Consider the following 19,466-nt stretch of genomic DNA (forward strand, 5'->3'; position numbering starts at 1 on the left):
TTGAGAAGTTTTTAGTCCATTTAGATAAACGTTTCTTACGTTCCCAGTGAGTGGTGAACCTTCGGAATACACCGTCAGCCTTTATATTGCATTGCTACAGAGCTTCAAAGAGAGCTGGAGTGTTCTTGGCTAGGGCAAAGGTCACTTTTAATAAAAGGCCAAGCGATTTAACAGTTGATGTAAGCAAGGTCAATGTGGTCTCCTGGGCTGCTTATGTTCGCCTCAGGGGATCTGAGAGGAATTGTCCAGATCTCCCTCTCCAACGCAATGCACTGCAGCCCCCACCCTTGATGTTTTTGGGTCCTCGGTTACTGTTGCTGATTTCATGGGCAGAATTTTACACATCCAAACAGGTGGATTTTCTGGTCTGGGGGCAAAAGGGGGGCTTAAAGTTCCTTGAATGGGCTTCCCACTGGGTTCTTGTCCAACCCAGCCTCTCTGCAGTTTTAAGCTGGGATGGGTGAGGCCTGGGTCTGCATTTGTCCTGATCGAGGCCTTGAAGTGGCCACTTATTGATCATTTAATGGCTACTTCCCACCCAGACTCAATTTTCAGTCCGATGGGATGAAGCAAATATACATTGCATTCAGCCCTCAAATGGGAAGGGAAGGGAGACCAGGGAGTGCCTCCATCAGCATCCCTCTTATAACACCAGGCACCCCACTTACCAGCTGGTAAGTGCAGAACTCCCAGCTCTCAACCAACACCCCAAACCTTCTCTGCTCTCCCCTAGCAGGCCCTGACACCCCCATAACTTAACTATTCCTGGAATCCTGGGATTTGCCTCTGGGGACCGGCTGCAGTCCCAGTTCTGTCCATTGCAGACCCTGGCACTGCCCACCAATCCAATTGGTCACCAACTCTCCAAAGGGGGAATTTCCTCCCAAGTTGTGTGTAAGTTCCACCTTCAGTCAATTAACACTGGAGTGTGAAATCATCCAGGAGCAGGCAGTATCAACAGGGATGTATTCCCCACTGACTCTTCCAATGGTGGGAAAGAAAACCCTGACATCCTCAAAATTCTGGTCCATATCTCTCCCAGGAAATTAAATGACTTCTGGCTGTAAAAAGTGTCCAGTTGTGATTTTCCAGTCATTATGATTGTGGGGAAGACCAGATTAATCAGCTGATCTTTTCCTGCCTGTAATTCTTGTTTGTCTGCACACTAAATAAACCTAAAAATGGTGGCAATATTCTCATTAAAGTACATCTCCACCACATCTTGATCCAACCATGCTCCATCCTTGAAAATCATTGAGTTAAATTGAATGTATACAAATTGTCAGATAAACCTGGCCCTTTGTTTCACATTAGTGGATGAAAAGCTAAAACAAAAATCAATTGCTTACAATAAAAGCACAAAAAATATGGTTAGCTCATCCTAAGGAAGGAAAACATGAAATTAACAAAGAGAAGTTCTGGCTGATGAGTCACAAATGCTTAAAAAAAACACCACCTCAATTTTCCTCCTCCTTTCTAATCAGTAAATAAAATTAACATGACCTACTAACTACCTCAGTCAAACTTGGTTACACACACATTAACCTTCTGCCCTCACCAGAATCAGAGCATCAACTTAATGAATGTATATTTAGTAAAACAGATTCTAGAGTCCCCATGAGGGCAGAGGTTATAGACAACAACAGAAGGAAACACTTCCCACCCACACCATCAAAAAAGGCAAAATTGTTGACATTTGATTTGATTTTATTATTGTCACGTGTATTGAGATACAGTGAAAAGTATTGTTCCTTGCACACTGTACAGACAAAGCGTACCGTTCACAGGGAAGGAGAGAGTGCAGAATGTGATGTTACAGTCATAGCTAGGATTAACAGTTTAGTTTCTGGGCAGCCTGTGGTTTAAACTGGAAGACGAACAGGAGCGTTGTCCTCTCTCTCCTCCAGTTACAGATTCGTGACCAATATTTACATTCCACTGTGGGACTAAAGTCCAGTAATCCTGGTAACGTGTCTCAGCATTTCCATGTAAGAAATGATTCCTGAAGCAATAACCTCTCCACTACGTCTTCCGTTCGCACCTCCAACCGAAAATAAGTAAACCGGGACTCAAAAACAAACAGTTGATCTTAACTACATTCTATTTAATACATAACTAGTGTTTAATCAAAAGTGAATGCGATTGAAATGTTTTTTCTCCCAAGCCAGAGCATTATGAAAGGCTGCCACTTATATTTTTGGTCTGATCTCAATCCAGTTACCCATAGCTTCCAGGTCATGCACAGGACATTATATTTTACACTTGGTCAATGGGTCGAATCGGAGTCACTGGAGAGAAGCGCCCCAACTCCAGGCGAGTTTCAGCAGACGCCCATTAATGAGACCTTGCATTTACACCGAAATGTAAACGTCCGAAATAAGATCTTTGTCTTTTATTTTCTACCTCTCGCTTTTAAACGTGACTTCAGATGGTGCGGTAACACTCCCACCCCTCCAAAAAATAACTTCCCAGACATCCTTAAAACCAGATGTGCCGTGCCTAAACTTTCCACTCAGCGATACTTTTGGCTCCGTTAAGCACATCCTCTTTATCACCATGTTTTCAACACTCATCATTGTCAATAGAAGGCAACAAGTTTTATAAAAAACACGATTCCACCACTCTCCAGCTCCCAGAATAAAATCTATCCAACGGTTTCAGTGCAGTTCGCCACTGATTAGAGGAAGACAAGAACCCTCCCAATATACAGAAAGCTCTTCAAAATTGGAAAGGTCACTCACAGCAATAAAAGCTGTAAGATGCAAGTGTGTTCGTAAACACACTATGTAGCACACCTAACTCTGTGATAAACATCAATCAAGCAGTGGTTTAAAATCTGGGCTTGCTGCTACTAATGCATCAGATCCCTTAAAGCACTGCAGTAGCAGCAACAGCTTAGACAGCGCTCAGCCTGCCCTCCCCTTGCAAGAGCTGTGCACATACTCACAGGATTGTCGTTTGCGGGGAGACAGCAGGTATATGCTCCAGCGTGAGATGCATGCACCTCACCGTGGTGCGGAAACAAAGGCACCGGCTGGGGCAAGCAGTGCTCCGCGGCGGCAAGGCGACCATGAAGAGGCATGTTGCTGCGGCCAGGAGAGAGCGGGTTTTCCCGAGCATTGCGCGGCCGCCGCTCTGACTGCAGCCTCTGGGTGAACACTCAGTGCAGTGGGAGGAGGAGGAAGGGAGTCCGCAGCACAACAACCACAAAAGCTCGTTCTCTCTCTCTCTCTCTCTCTGCCCGCTCAACCTAACCCGGCACCCCAGGCATTGTGACGTCAGCTGATTGACAGCCGCACCTTGCCTCGCGAGGAACAACCCGCCCACCTCACAGCCAATCAGAGAAGGTGGGAATGGTGCCAGCACGTTCGGATGCCCCGTGGAAGGGCTTTAGTGCGGGGCGCGAGAGCGAGTTCCCGGTGATGGCAGCAAGGCAGCAGAAATAGCAATGGTCTTGCGCGGTCTCAATCATTCGCTAGCCGTCTGTGTGTGTGTGTGGGCAAGGGCTGGGGCTTTCCTTCTAATTCAGTTTGGTCTTTGGCTGCAAGACTCCTTGCAAATATTTTCTTTTGCTTTCATTCCCCCTCACCTGCTCTATCCTTGGAGAAACTTAAAAGACCCCACAGTTTTGTTTCCTGATTCTAAGTTTCTTCCTGGGGGACTGGGGGCAGGTCTGGGAGAGATATAGTCACTCAGACCATCCGGAAGCGTATGGAGAGGGGACGTGGAGGATAGCAAACTGAATGAGGAGCGAGGAAACAGGGAACGGGATTGAAGGGCATTTTCTGGGTTCTGCCCTGGGAGCATTTCTTTTCTCTGTCCGTGTGGATGATTTAGACGGGACATAGAAATGTCCAAATCTGCACACGAAACTAACGTGGAGTGCGGCAACTTGATATGAAAAGTACGAATTGGAGTAAGAAAAAGTTGAGTGATGTGGAAGAGCAGAGCGTTTTTACAAGTTCCGGTTGAAAAATAGCTCACTAACTGGGTAGGGCCATGTGAAAAGCTAATGAAACACTAGATTTTCTAGCAAGAGGTGGTGCAAGTAAAGGTTGCGATGTAATGGTGAATGGGTGTAAATCTTTAGTAAGATTACTGTTCAGTATGAATTGTTTGAGACTGTTTGCATACTGCATTTTTGATGCAAGGCATTCACTTTTAAGATGCTTTGACCTGGAATTTGGAGAAACCGTTCAGTTTGTAGCAAGGGCTCTGGAACCTTGTCCTTGAATTTTTGAAAATTGAGGAGGAGAGGGTGTACCTGATACTGTATAACCTTTAGGACAGTATGAGTATAACTTGTATATACTTAGTGGCTGCAGATATAATATTTGTTATTAAGATGGCAAAAATATTTGAAAACGTTTACAGAAACAAAAATATACACCGAGTGGACGAGTCCAGCGAGTCAGAAAGAACTAACTTGTGTTGACATATCGTTTTCACAACATCACATTTCCCCTAGTCCCAAACAAAAGCTTTGCAGCCAATAACTTACTTCTGAGGATTAATCATGTAATCTAGAGCAATTTTGTACATAGCAACATCCTCCCACCATGAGATGAATTATGTTTTAGTGATATTGGCTGTGAGTTAACAGGTGTAAACACAGTTAAAAAGTCTGACAACACCAGGTTTTAGTCCAACCGATTTATTTGATAGTAAACTCACAAGCTTTCGATGGGACTCCCTCTTCGTCAGGTGAATGGAGAGTTCTGGCCTCGGACAGAGCATATAAAGCACAGACAGTTTAGAGATTACTGATTAGAATGCGAATCTGTCCGAGGCCAGAACTCTCCATTCACCTGATGAAGAGGGAGTTCCCTCGAAAGCTTGTGAGTTTACTATCAAATAAATCGGTTGGACTAAAACCTGGTGTTGTCAGACTTTTTACTGTGTTTACCCCACTCCAACGCTGGCACATCCACATCATCAGTTAACAGGTGGCCAGGGAAGCCAAGGGGAGACTTTAAGGAAATATGCACTAAGTATTTTGAGTTCAGAGAAGTAGCAGCAAGGGTGAACAGAGTGTTTGGTCATCTGACTAGGGGATGCCAGTGACGATGGATTGAAGTGCAGAATAGATCTTCATTGGAAGAGCAAAAGATGCCAGTTGGGACGTAAAACAGGACAAATATTAGACATGGACAAGGCCATGTAGAGACTTGGAACTGAGAACGTGAATTTGAAGTTGATGGATGAAGGATTCACAATTAATGTTAAGTGTAATTAATTATTTTCCTTGATCCTCACTAGATCTGAAGGAAATACACATCCATGTGGAAACTGTAGCTTGTTCTATGAAACATGCTGCTTTCTCAAGGTGACCAAGCTTTTCTACTGTCCAACACAGGTTTTGCTGTGTAAACCATCCCTTTTAATAAACGTCAGATGTGATATAATCACATCTTTAAAAGTATAAAATAAGTCAGTAGACATCTACATCTCACAATTACATTAGGTCAACAGCCATTTGCAGATTACTATTTAGAACATTTTCCTAGTAAATACAATTGCCATAATAGGGTAACAAAGTGGAACAGTGCATTCCACACATCCAGTTATTAAATAAATTGGTAAGCAAACATTTTTCTGCTTAAAGAGTCTTTTGGGGAAATTAAAATAAAAACATTGAAGGGCAATGAAGGACATTTTGCAAAGGATAACAATCAATAGATTAAACAAATATGTTTGCAGTTTAACCAATTTTAGAATATTACACTCATTTTATGTATTTAGTAATGTTTGAAGAATTTGTTGTGATCAAAGACAAATATACCTGGGAGATTGCTAATTCAGTCTTGAGCATCAATGCGAAGTATACGGCTGTTTAAAATTGCTGGAAAGTTAACAAACATTTTACGGCAGCAGTACTTCAACTGCCATTTAGAAATGGTGGTAGTACATGTGTTCCCATCACCTGATGCTGGGACTGGTGCCTTTCTATCTGCCCAATACTTGATTTGTCAGGCTCCACGCCTCCAAGTTAATAATTTGCCCACCGTCACGTGATTGTGTTCAGCCAACTTCTTCCACCAGCAACAGCAATGCCACCCACTCCTGGATCCACCATTGGCATTGACACTGCTGACAAATTCCTACCAATGTGGGGAATCCAGAAACAATAGATCAGTGCATATCGAAAAGCTAGGAATTGTGGAAGGGCAGAGAGATCTAGAGATCAGTCTACAAAAATCACTGAAAGCTAGTGGGCAAGTACAAAAACTATTTGGAAAGCTAAAAGAATGTTAACCTTTTCTTCAAGTGAGATGAAAAAGTTATGCTGCAGTTGTATAAAGCCTTGGTTATAAATTGCATCTGGAATACTGCCTTCAGTTCTGTGAACACACCTAGTTTGCATAATCTTGTCTCAGAATTTAACTCTTGGGATCCATATCATTTTGATAAGTCTGCATTGCACCCACTCCTAGGTCGATATCCCTAAGGTGTGGTAAACAAAACTGCTCACAGAACTCTTGAACCATGTCTTAGAAATGCTTCATTGGCTTTGGAATAAGAACACTACAGACTCACCAGAAAAATATTGGGCTAAAAGACTTAAATTATAAGGACGCATTGCACAGACTAATCTTGTATTCTCTTTATATTAAAGATTAAGAGATGATCTAATTGAACTGCTTAATATGCTTAATTGATTTAATAGGTCAGATACAAACTGTTTTCAAATCTTGGGGCCATAATTTTACAATTTAGGAACAGTCTGCTCATGACTGTTTATATAAGGATGCACTTCTGTATAGGCCATTTAGCCCCTTGAATCTATTCTAACACTCAATGAGATGATGGCAGATTTGTAACTTAGCTCCACAAACTCCCTTTTGCCCCATAACAGTGAGAATGGTGATTTTAAAACCTCTACCTACCCATCGTGCAAATTAAAAAGTGCAAAGGACATCTTAAAACTATGTACAGCAGCTCGAATGTCATTTATTCATTCCAGTTTCTAATCCATAAATCCTCACCAATGGTTGTAAACATTTTGGCAATCACTTCTGGCTATCAAAAATTTTGGAGTATCAGATTTAAAATTACCAATTAACCTGGCATAAACTACCATTTGCAGAAAAATGCTCCAAACTTCTACCACTGTTTTTGACTATAAGTATTTCCATATTTCACTCCTGAAAGGTTTGACTCTAACTTTGAGGCAATGTCCCTTAGGCCTAGACTCCCCAACTAGCAGAAATAGTTTCTCTCTGCTGCCCTATTTATTCCTCCTAATACCTGAAAGCCTTAATCAAATCACCCCATAACCTTCTCAATTCCAGGGAATACAAACCAAGTTTGTGTAGTTTTTCCTCATAATTCAACTCTTGGATCCTAGATGTCACTGTACTCCCCAGACTAATCTATCATCCTTTCGGAACAGTGCCCAGAACTGCAACCAGTTGGCACACAGCAAGATCTTACAATTGTTAATTAAATAAGTAAATTAGCTTGGCTGAGTTTGCCTCTTTGCTAGGACAATGGAGGACAGTCATGCTCTACTGTAAAAAAAAATCCATGCCTCTTTTCCACTTAACATTTAATCTGAAAGATTGCACCTTTGACGTTGCTGCACTCCTTCAACATTGCACTCAGCTGCTTGTCTAGGTTATTTGTTCTTGAATAGGGCTTGACTCAGAAGTGAGAGTGTTATCACTGAGCCTGACATACCCAAACATCCTTTAACCACAGTTGCAAAAGAATATCTCGAGTGTGTTACTGTAACATTTCCCTTTTTTCGTGCTACATAATCCTTATCACCTTTAGGATGCTGACATGACAAAATGAATGCAATATTGTGTGCCACTTCCAAACACCATAAGTCATTGCATGGGTTGAGAACAAGTTGGTGTTTCATTATCATTTGTGCTACCAAGAAGTCTTAACCCCATTCTCAAAGTCCACACTCTGCTGTATTTCCAAATTCACAGCATCTGTATCTGTAGTTGGACAAATACTGAGAGATTATCACTAACAATTGGACAGTTTTTGTATTGTGAGGTCATGCCAACTATGTTCACTAAAAGCTAGATTGAATAATCCAGATTTATTTATTATGACTCTTACATCTGGGCAAGAAGGAAAGCTTGCATTTTCCCGGTCTAGTTTGAATTCACTCATTGTTTCATAGGAGAATGGGCATTTTGTAATCCATTGGGTCATTCAGCCCCATTGTAAAACCTGATACATTCAGAGTGGGCAGTTCAACTTACAAGACCAAAGATGTCAAATAAAATTCCTTGTGAAAGATTAAACGTAACGCATATGCCAGTAAAAGCAAGGTGTGGATTAACAGGCAGCTTAAAAATGGAAGACAGCAGGTACTTGTTAGGAAGGTAAAAATTCAGGGAAACGAGGAAGCATGAAATTGAGTGCCCCATGGATAAATTTGGAAGCTCCTTACTGTTCTTAATCCAAATGAAAGACTTAGAGTGGAATTTTATGACCCTGCCATGGCAGGATGGGGCCCTAAAATGACGTTCAAAACTCCACTGACTTCAGCGGGAATGGAAGACTCTACTATCAGGAGGGGCCGCAAAATTCCATCTTTGTACCCAGTGAAATTCGGTTAAGTTTCCAGTCAATACTAAGTTAGGGGAGCCCAATTGATCCAGAGAAAGCAACCAAGGGCTACAAAAGTAGTCAATGGAAAATGCAATGTAAAATCAACATGGGGTTGTGAATAGTGTCACTAAGCTAAAGGTGAAGTTGAAGAGGATCAATGAGTGACAGTAAATTTAACATGCCATAAATAAATCATGGGGGAACAGCAGTAAACAACGGTAAATGCTTGATAAATATTGATAGATCGTTTGAATAGAAATCAGAAGCCGTCATGCTAATATTGGAGTTTAACCTGGTGTGAGACTTCTTACTATGCTAATATTATACAGAACTTTGGTTAGATCATTCTTCAAGTATGATACACCAAGACATGATGGAAGCTTAAAAGCCATGGACATGATGTAGAGAAGAGCATGAATCTGAACCCCAGGCATCAAAAACTTTAGTTATAAGGAAAGACATGAAAATTGCTGGGCTCTTTAGCTTTGAAAGGGAGAAACAGAGAGAGCCATATAGCTTGTACAAAGTACATGACATGGAGGAAATTGATTTAAAACACTACTACAAGAAATTCAAGGGCACAACAATAATAGGAAATAAAACTGGTAGAAGGACAATTTACGTAAAGTGTGGGGGAAAGTTTCAAGTCAACACCTAAAATGGTATTCTAGATGATGTAGTAATGCCAAAATAATTAGCCCGTATAAAGACAATTGGATAATGTGATAGAAGGTATGGATGCTGCTAAGGTGTGTTGTTGAATGCTTCCTTGATTTGTAGCTACCTTGTGATTTTGTATTTCAACAGTGATGAACTATCCCTTTAGATTGTGTATCTACTGTGACACTTTTCCTTAAGATGATGTTTCTTTTCACTTCTAACAGCTTGATCTTTTCACAGAAAGTCATGGTTCAGGTCTTCACCAGGAGGCATCTTGTGTCATCATCATTAAGGACATCATTGACTGTGCACCTTGTGAATATGGCAGAATATAGTGCCAGTCCAGAGTAGATTATAATCTCCAAACAATCTATGCATTTTTACATTAAGACACTTTCATCACTTTCCACCTCCATTTAACAAAATAGTTTACTTCAATTTCATCTCATTATCACCCTTTAAATACACTTACCAATACTAAGCAATCTCCAGTTAGAATCACACTTATTCTTAAAATAATTAAACATTGAGTCATTTTGCAATTAATTTTTCTATACCAATGATAAGGTCTCTTGAGGCAGCTACAGCAAATATTTGGGAAACTGAACAAGTGGGCTTTTTGGATTGTAACGGGTAGAAAATTGACGTGTGAAGAATACTGAATATTATTAACTACAAAACTGGGTGTTGAGCTCAAGAAGAGGTCCCTATAGCTGAGGGCTTTGTGGGTGCATGAAGCTAAATGTTTGTTTCTCTTATATATTCACAGCGAGTTGAATGTTGTCAGAAAGAAAATATTACTATTAGATGTCAGGTAAATGTTGAGACTGATGTACAAGATAAACGTAGTGACAGCCACAATTGAATTTATCATAATTCTGTTAGACTCCAGCAAAGTAATCACAATAGATATTTTTAATTATTTTCATTTCAGGTGTGTGGAATTATTTGGACACATTTGATGCTGCCATCTAGTGCTTTATTTGTGTTTCTCTATAAAGTTTTGGCAATGCCTATTATTGCCACCCAGTGGTCATATAGATAATATGGAATTGCTGTATCAGTACAAACTAGTTCATTTTGAAGTAAGTTGGTACTTTTTGAAATAAGTTCAATTGACAATAAGAAACCAAGTACACTTTAAACTAGTAACTCAGCGGGCAGAACTTTTTCTTAATTTCTGACTATTTCACTGGATAGTTAAATATTTCCACACCTCAGGCAATTTAAGCCATAATCGTATAGTGGTTAGTACTGCTGCCTCACAGCCCCATGGACGCAGGTTCAATTCTGGTCTCAGGTCACTTTCTGTGTGGAGTTTGCACATTCGCCCCATGTCTGCGAGAGCTTCCTGCAGGTTCTCCAGTTTGCCCCCACAATCCAGAGATATGCAGATTAGGTGGATTGGCCATGCTAAGTTGCCCTTTAGTGTCAGGCGGAGCACGGTAAATATGTAGGGTTACAGGAATGGGGCCTGGGTGGGGATTGTGGTCGGAACAGACTCAATGGGCTGAATGGCCTCCTTCTGCATTGTAGGGATTCTATGATTCTATACCTGAGACTAGGTTCCATGGTAAGAGTGGGAAAAGCGAGTGTTTCTCACTGCCAAGGGTGACAGGAAACCATGCCACATCTTCTAACCCCAAAGTTATTAATTATGCATCTGGAGTTTTGTGTTGTCTTCTGTGGTGGGCTTCATGGTCTGCATCCCATCAACATATCTGAGCACATTATTTAAAAGGCTATCTGTAAATATATTCACTGATGATGTTTGGTATTGTTTTTCAGCATAATTATCCTGAATCCTCCATCCATCACAGTCATCTGACTGTCCCCAGCTTTTGCAATGCTGCCTACTGGGTTCCTCTTGCAGTTATTTATCTGAGCTGACTACCATTCACCTACTCTCATATCTCTCCAACGTGTGGTTTGATTATTTTGTTTTTGAAAAGATGGCAATTGTGTCCTATTTTGTCAGCACCCCCTCCTCATTTTCCTCCTCTAGCTACCCTTGTGCTTTCCCCCATTACCATTACCACTGTCCCCAACATATCAATCTTCCCCCTGTTATCCTTCAGTCCAAACCCTTCTTCTTCAACATCCAAGTGAACATGGACTCTGCACTCTGAAGCTGGACTTCCAAGGAAGACTTGCCTTTGGTTTTTCAGGCCTTTTCTCTGGAGCATTTTCTGGTGAACTCTCAGTGTGCCTTCAGCATCTGTTGGGAGCTTGGGAGTTCAGAATTTTTAATTTAAGTTTTATCTTCCGGCATCTCGTCTTCTTTAAGCAATTATTGAAGATGAGGGTTTATGAAGAGCAGCTATAAGCAAATTGGGAGGGTATCTGTTGCAGAATGGTATTTCTTAAAGTCATCTTTATAGTTTTCAATAGGTCACTGTAAGCCTTTATTAGCAAGTATGACTATTTACATATGATGTGGATGTGCCGGCGTTGGACTGGGGTAAACACAGTAAAAAGTCTGACAACACCAGGTTTTAGTCCAACCGATTTATTTGATAGTAAACGCACAAGCTTTCGGGGACTAACCCGAAAGCTTGTGCGTTTACTGTCAAATAAATCGGTTGGACTAATACCTGGTGTTGTCAGACTTTTTACTGTATTTACATATGTACAGTAAAGGTTACAGACTAGGAGCTGTCGTCATGCTTTGGTCTTTTTCCATCCCTGCTCAACATCACACTGATCCCTGAGTCAGGGTCTTGTGCCTTCTGACACCACTGTGTGGGTGGTACAGAACTCAGTCTCACATTAACCCTGTATGTGCCAGACCCTTATACTACAGAAAGAACAAAAAAAAATGCACTATGTATCACACATAACCAAACCACAGATACGTATTTGCTAATTTTAGTTGGTTAACTCATTCTCCTTCCATTAGGGAGACATTTAACCACGTTAATGTGCACCTCAAAAGCAATCATTATGTCAAGTGCTTCGATAACTTTTTAGTATGATATTACTCAATAACAAGGGGTGGCACAATGGTTAGCACCACTGCCTCACAGCACCAAGGATCCGGGTTCAATTACGGCCTTGGGTGACTTGTATGGGATTTGCAAGTTCTCCTCATGTCTGCATGGGTTTTCACTGGGTTCTCTGATTTCTGCTGCTGGAACTGGCAATGGGGAAGGAAGCAATCTGTCCAGTGCATTGAACATTTCCTGGCATATGCTCATTGGCTTTCTTCAGTATACCTGGGCCTTCAAAATCTGAATGCTCTGCAGCAGTGTTAGTATGTGACCTCACCTTCCACTGAGCTGACACTGAGCTAACTATTAGCCTGGTTCTTGCATTCTTGTGACCATTGATTCAACGGGTGAAGTGCCTTCCTGTAGCCTACTGCCAATTCCCCCAAGTACATGTGTTAATCTCTGAACTGGTGCTTGTATGCAAGATCAAGTCACACTGCATCTTTAGGAAGGACTGCCTCCTCTTCCTGATGTAGCACATTTGGATCACTTGAAATGTAAGAGAAGGGTACTGTGAAAGAAATTGGCGAATGAAGTTACTTGTGAAAGCAACTACATTTTATCCCTTAGAGTCTATAGATTGAGATTGACGAGGGGTTAAAAAAAGCGGATAAAAGTGTGAAGAAACACTTCACAAAATTGTCTCCATTGGCCACACCTGTGAAGTGCAACATTTTTTTTAACAGGAACAGGTAAGGCAGGCAGGTTGAACTTCCTTGCTCATGGTGCTTTGCAAGTTATGCAAAACTTTCTCCTGCAATAAAGACATATATTAATGACAGACATGTGTGGTGTGGCAGGCACACCTCCCATGGTCCAATAATTAATACAAAGAATTTAAGATGTGAGCTTATGGCCACGTTCAGCTTGTAATAATGTTGAACATGGAGGAGAAAAGGGTGGCATGAAGTGTGGTACAGTGAATATAGAAAAATGAAGGGAAACAGAGAATGGGAATATTATCAGTAGTGAAGTAAGGGGTGTTACAAGTGTAAGCAGTCAGTAAGAGAGAAATATTCTTACCATGACAACTCTCGTGAGGTCATTGAACTTTGTTCTGAACAGGTGCCTTCTGATTTAAGTTCTTGGCATTCACCTTGTCCCACTGTTGTTGCCTGGAGGGTTACCTACCCTGAATGGGGTGGGGTGCAGAGAGACAAATCCTCACTCCTATTCACTGCCTGGACCAGAGCTTCCAATTTATTCCAAAGAACTTGGACGCCCTGTCGCGACCATGCAGCCCTGTCTCTGTTTCCTTGCTTTCTGCAGCCAGAATACATCTCCCCTTCTTTCACAGGATGTGGCCATTATTGGCTAGCCCAGCATTTATTGCTCATCCTTAACTGCCTTGAGAAGGAGATGGTGAGTTGCTGCAGTTCCTGAGGTGTAAGTCCACCCATCATGCTGTTAAGGAGGGAGTTCCAGTTGACTCGGTGATAGTGAAGGAATACCTGGCTGAACACCTGGCACATTTACAATGGGCTGTCTGCACCAATTTCATATCTTCCCTAAGACTACATGAATAAGCATGGGCAGCATCTTGTCCACTGTTGGAATGTTTTGGCTATAATCAAATTTCTAGACCAGAAGATCCTCAAATGTTTCATGAAAACAAAATTTGATGTAGGTGTGCAGAGATTACGGGTGTGATTTTCCGGCCACGCTTGTTTCAAGACCCGAAGATCCTGCCCAAGGTCAACAGCCCTTAGCATGGTCCGTGTCCTACCTGCTATGATCTCCATGGCAGGCATGACAGGAAAATTCCACAGTGAATTAATGCCATAGAAATATGTTAAGAACCCTCAGTGCCAATAACCTAAACAGCAATTACTAAGTTATAGACCCTTCCTCTGACCCAACCACCTTTCTCACAATGGTATGTTGCCCTCAGATACACCCTTTGGGAGCCAAGCTTCTTCATCTCAATGGTGTGTGGCCATGGTATGTGCCCTTTGGGATCTAACCTTCTCCCTCTCAATGGTATGTGACCCTGTTATGTGCCCTTCCTGATCTGACTTCTTCCTTCTCGATTATGTGAAGTTCCATCCCCAGATTCCTGATCAAGTTCCTACATAAGAACATAAGAAATAGGAGCAGGAGTAGGCCATCTAGCCCTTCGAGCCTGCCCCGCCATTCAATAAGATCATGGCTGATCTGAAGTGGATCACTTCCACTTTCCCGCTCTCTCCCCATAACCCTTAATTCCCTTGTCTGTCAAAAACCTATCTACCCGTGACTTAAATATATTTAGCGAGGTAGCCTCCACCACTTCAACGGGCAGAGAATTCCAGAGATTCACCATCCTTTGAGTGAAGAAGTTCCTCCTCAACTCCGATCTAAACTGTGCCCCCGCACCCCCCCCCCGCCCTTATCTTGAGGCTGTGCCCTCTAGTCCTGCTGTCCTTTCTGAACAGGAAGAATCTCTCTACCTCTACCCTATCCATCCCTTTCATTATCTTATACGTCTCTATAAGATCCTCCCTCATCCTTCTAAACTCCAACGAGTACAGACCCAGTCTATTTAGTCTGTCTTCATAGTCCAATCCCTTCATCTCCGGTATCAGCTTAGTGAACCTCCTCTGCACTCCCTCCAAGGCCAAAATATCCTTGCGCAAGTGCGGTGACCAAAACTGCACACAGTACTCCAGCTGCGGCCTCACCAGTGCCCTGTACAGTTGCAGCAAGACCTCCCTGCTTTTATACTCTATCCCCCTCGCTATAAAGGCCAACATTCCATTCACCTTCTTGATCACCTGCTGCACCTGCAGACTGGGTTTTTGCGACTCATGCACAAGGACCCCCAGGTCCCTCTGCACCGTAGCATGCTGCAGCTTTTCGCCCTTTAGATAGTAATCCCTCCTACTATTATTTCTGCCAAAGTGGATAACCGCACACTTGCTAACATTGTACTCCATCTGCCAGGTCCTCGCCCACTCGCTCAGCCTATCCAGATCCCTCTGCAGACTTTCCACACCCTCTGTGCAATTCGCTTTTCCACTCATCTTCCTCCCTCTTGATGGCATGGCCTGGCTCCTTCCCTGGTTTCCTGCTCAACCTCTTCCCAATGGATGGTATGTGGACCAGGCCCTTCCATAGTGATGAGGATTTAGTGGCACACACCTAATTTTTCCCAGAAATATGCAGAGTATAAGCACATAATGACATCAATCAGCAAGTAACACTGATTTGATGCCAGTGCTCAATTTTAATGCAACCGGCTTTGACCTAAGTCCTGTAGCCTTACGCAACTGTACACGTGTTCAACATGCATGATTGAGGGCTAGGGTTAAAAAGAGGTGAAGGATTAAGGACCCAAAAACAGCAGGAGCGCCAGGGACCACGAATCCTCTTCCTGGCTCTGCTGGTGAATCCTTTTTCCCAATCTTAAGCATATATAGACTTTCCTCGAGACCTAAGTAAGTCTGATAATGTGTCCAGGGTAACAAACTGAACTCCTTTTTTTGACTGTTTATCTATTAGTTGTAATAGATAACTATTACAGCTAGTTGTGAGGACTAGTTATTAGGATAATAATAACTAATATCCTAGGATTGTACCAGTCTTCAAACACAAATGAAACATTGAAAATCAGAGCAGAAGTAGGCCACTTGGCCCATTGAACCTGCTCCGTCATTCATTATGATCATGGCTAATCATCCAGCTCGTCATCCTTTTCTCGCTTTCCCTCATATCCTTTGATTTCTTTTGATCCAACAGCTTTATCTCACTCCTTCCTGAAAACATAGTGTTTTGGCCTCAGCTACATTGGGTGAATAAATTTCTCCTCATCTCGATCCTAAATTGTCTACCCCATAGCCTCAGACTGTGATCCCTGGTTCTCGACTCCCCCACCATTGGGAACATCTTTACTGCGTCTACCCTGTTTAGTTCTGTTAGAATTTTATAGGTTTCTATGAGATTCCTTCTCATTCTACTGAACTCCAGCTAACACAATCCTAACTGACTCAATCTCTCCTCATACATCAGCCTTGTCATCTTAGAAATCAGTTTAATAAACCTTTGCTGCCCTCCCTCTGTAACAAGACCATCCTTCCTTAGATAAGGTTAAAAAAACAAAAATTGCACATATTAGTTTTACCATCAAGTTGCACCTGTTTTTGGGCATGAAAATTTGGTAAAGTCAGGCGTGAGGGGAGTAGTGTGATCTGCCTCTGCACCAGTTCCCCCTTTACCAAGGCCTGAAAATGGCCACAATTGGGACCGTGCCCAAAACAGGTGCAATGGCATTTAATTGCATTTGCATGCATTTAAATTGACTTAATGGGCTACACGCCCAATCTTACCGGCACTTTCCCCTTTACCACCTCATTCGCCCATCCAGAATTGGTGCAAAACAGACATGCTCCACATAAGTCCGATTCGCTGCTCCAGTTAGTGAGGAGGTAAGTGCCGAGCATCCAATGGCTCTCTGCTTGAGATCAGTGATGGTGCGGTGGGGGGAGGGGGTGGGTTAGTGGGTCTGATTGATCTCTGTTTGAGATCAGTGGGGGGGGGGGGAAGGTGGGTCCAACAGCGCCCTGCTTGAGATCAGTTGGGGGGGAGAGGGGAGGCGGATCAGACAGCTCTCTGCTTGAGATCAGTAGTGGGGAGGGAAGGTGGACCCGGCAGCTCTCTGTTTGAGATTGGTGGGGGGAAGGGGAATCCACTGCCACTCTACTTGAGATCAGTAGGGGTGGACGTGGGGGAGATCTGCTGCCACTCTGCTTGAGATTGGTGGGGGGGAAAGGGGGAAGGGCCCATGATCAGTCTGGATGGTGGAGGGGGTGAGGAGATAAGTGGGTCAATAATGTTGGGGGGAGGGTGGGACAATGTCTGTGGGGGCCAGAGGGAGCCATTATCCGGCTTAGGAGCACTGAGGCAGGGGAACCACATTCAATCTTGTTTTTCTGCACACACACAGTTGGAGGTTTGATTGGAGCTGAAGGATTTTGTGTGTGTTAAGCCCCACCCACAGGCTTCTGCAGTGCGATTCGGAATCACTGATATTTTTGCAGGCAGAGTGCGTACGGGAGCTCCTGATATTGGGTCTAAAAGTCGGATCCGAGACACTCCCAGTTTCAAGTCTGCCCAGCACTTAAAATCAAAATGGGAAAGTAGGGCCCAATATTCCAGGTGCGAGCTCACCAAAGTCCTGTATAATTGCAGCAAGCTTGCAACATCCTTGCTCTTGTATTCAAATCCTCACACTTTGAAGGCCATTTGCCTTTTTTCCCACCAATTGCATCTGCATGTTTACTTTCAGCAACTCATATATGAGAATACCCAGATCTTGTTATACATTACATTACATTAGGTCTTGTTTTAGATTTGAATTACCCAACAAATTGAACGAATCATAAAAGAGCAGGTAAATTTCACAAACACTTAACATGTTTTCTTTATTCTGGTTCAATTTTGCTAAATGCTCAAATATGTAAAACAAATAGTTCACAACTCTGCTAAACTAATTGTAGTCAATTTTCTTACAAAGTGAGACATTCCCTACATAACTTTTCCTATCAACTATAGAACTTATCTACTTAACCAATAACATTCAGAAGTTTCAGAATATGGAAGTCATTGATTGACACGGTGCAGGCTAATAAATCTATTCAAAAAAGTGACTGGGTCTTTGTAGCATGTTAAATTCAAAAGGTCCTGTCATAGAGAACCATATCTAAACTAATCATAAATCTATTTTGAATTATATGGCTTGGTTCTTTCCTCAAGCAAGCCGCCTGGAGACAACTGGCTAGTTGTCAAAACATATTGAGTTAAGATGGGACATGATGTCTGTGCCTGAAGCTGGTTTTTAAGCCTAATGCATCATGATTAAATGAAATAAGCCGATGCCATTTTAAACTGTAGCAAAATGTTTCTTTTTTTTGTTATATTTATATTACCCTCTTGTGAATACAGCTTGTATTTTATCCCTGTTCTCCTTCTCTCTGGTTCACCCAGAAATTGTTGAAATCAGGATTCAGAAGACACCTTCCACTCTGCTACCATGACTGCAAAAATGGGGCACTTCTAATCAAGTGTCATCTTTTTCTCTTCCAGTCTAAAGCATTCAAAAGCCAACTCTGCATTTGTGGTGAAAACTGTGTTCAATTGGTAGCACGCTTGCCTCGGATACAAAAGGGTGTTGGTTCATGTTCTATTTCACAGATTTGAGAAAAAAATCTAGTGCAGTACTGAAGAACTACCGGAGTGGGGGTGGCAGGGAGGGGGCGGAGGTGGGTGGGGGGGGTCTTTTGGGTAAGAACTACTGGAGGTGCTGTCCTTTTGCTGAGGCGTTTAACTAAGTCTCCTTCTGTCCTCCTAGATGGAGGTTAAAGGTTCTATTGCACTATTTTAAATAAGACAAGTTCTCTCTGGTAGCCTGGCCAGTATTTCGCCCTACGTCAATATTAGTAAAACAGATTATTTGGTCATTATTAAATTGCTGTTTGTGGAACCTCGATATACATAAATTAGTTACTGTGTTTCTGACATCACACCAGTGATCCCCTTTAGAAACACCTTTTTGGCTGTAAAGTGCTTTGGATGTTCTGAAGTTGTGAATGATGTTCAGTAAATGCAGATGTCTATTTTGATAAATGCATTGTGAGCCATTTCTACTTGGGATGTCATTTCTAATGTGTTCACTTTGTGTTGTAAGTACCACTTTGTGCTGAACATCAGTTCCTACTGTTGCCAGCTGTAACAAAAAATGCAAGTTTGTTATTCAAAGCATTAGATATAAACATTCAAAGTTATCAAGGCTTTGGGATTCAGCAGACACCCACATTTAGAATTAATGAAGAACTTAAAATATCTTGCATAGTTTCGTATTCTGAGAACTGCTTATGCCAGAAAATTTTTGACTCAAAGTCTCTGGCCGTTCACGCCCTTCTGCAGCTGCCAGCGAGAATGGAGAATTTGCACTCAGCCAAATCTCCACTCACTGAGGAGGGATCAGAGAATTCCAGTCATGGGCAAGGTTAGAGAATTCAGCTTTCTGCGTGTCTGCACCACTAGTTAGAATTTTATGCTCCCTGTCTCTATTATGTTTGAGCTGGGGGTAGGTTAGTGCAAAATTGCAAGCTCAGGATTCTCTCTGGAATTCTGCTCACCCTGGGCTGGTTACGATTTTATGCCACAGTGGGCAAGTCCTTGGTGGGGACGCCCACCCTTGCCCCAATTAAGCCTTGTAAGTGGCCACTTATGAGCCTTTCAGCCTCAATTTCTAGGCTGGTGGGC

The 19,466-nt window shown here is 42.4% G+C and overlaps 1 protein-coding gene across 5 annotated transcripts in view; it reads right to left on the reverse strand.

The window, feature by feature from the left end:
* pxdn (peroxidasin) overlaps positions 1–3,218 on the reverse strand; it is a 235,530-nt gene extending 232,312 nt beyond the window's left edge. For all 5 annotated transcript variants that reach the window (XR_013886990.1, XM_080192074.1, XM_080192072.1 and 2 more), the window contains exon 1: positions 2,948–3,218. Coding sequence is in view for 4 of the 5 variants with exons in the window: in XM_080192074.1 (XP_080048200.1) it covers positions 2,948–3,120 (173 nt within the window). In the remaining variant the exon portion in view is untranslated. The remainder of the gene's footprint in view (positions 1–2,947) is intronic.
* Positions 3,219–19,466: the final 16,248 nt, after the last annotated feature.

This window comes from Carcharhinus amblyrhynchos, chromosome 7 (assembly GCF_965287045.1).
Source record: "Carcharhinus amblyrhynchos chromosome 7, sCarAmb.v2.hapA, whole genome shotgun sequence".
In the NCBI taxonomy this organism is placed as follows: domain Eukaryota; kingdom Metazoa; phylum Chordata; class Chondrichthyes; order Carcharhiniformes; family Carcharhinidae; genus Carcharhinus; species Carcharhinus amblyrhynchos.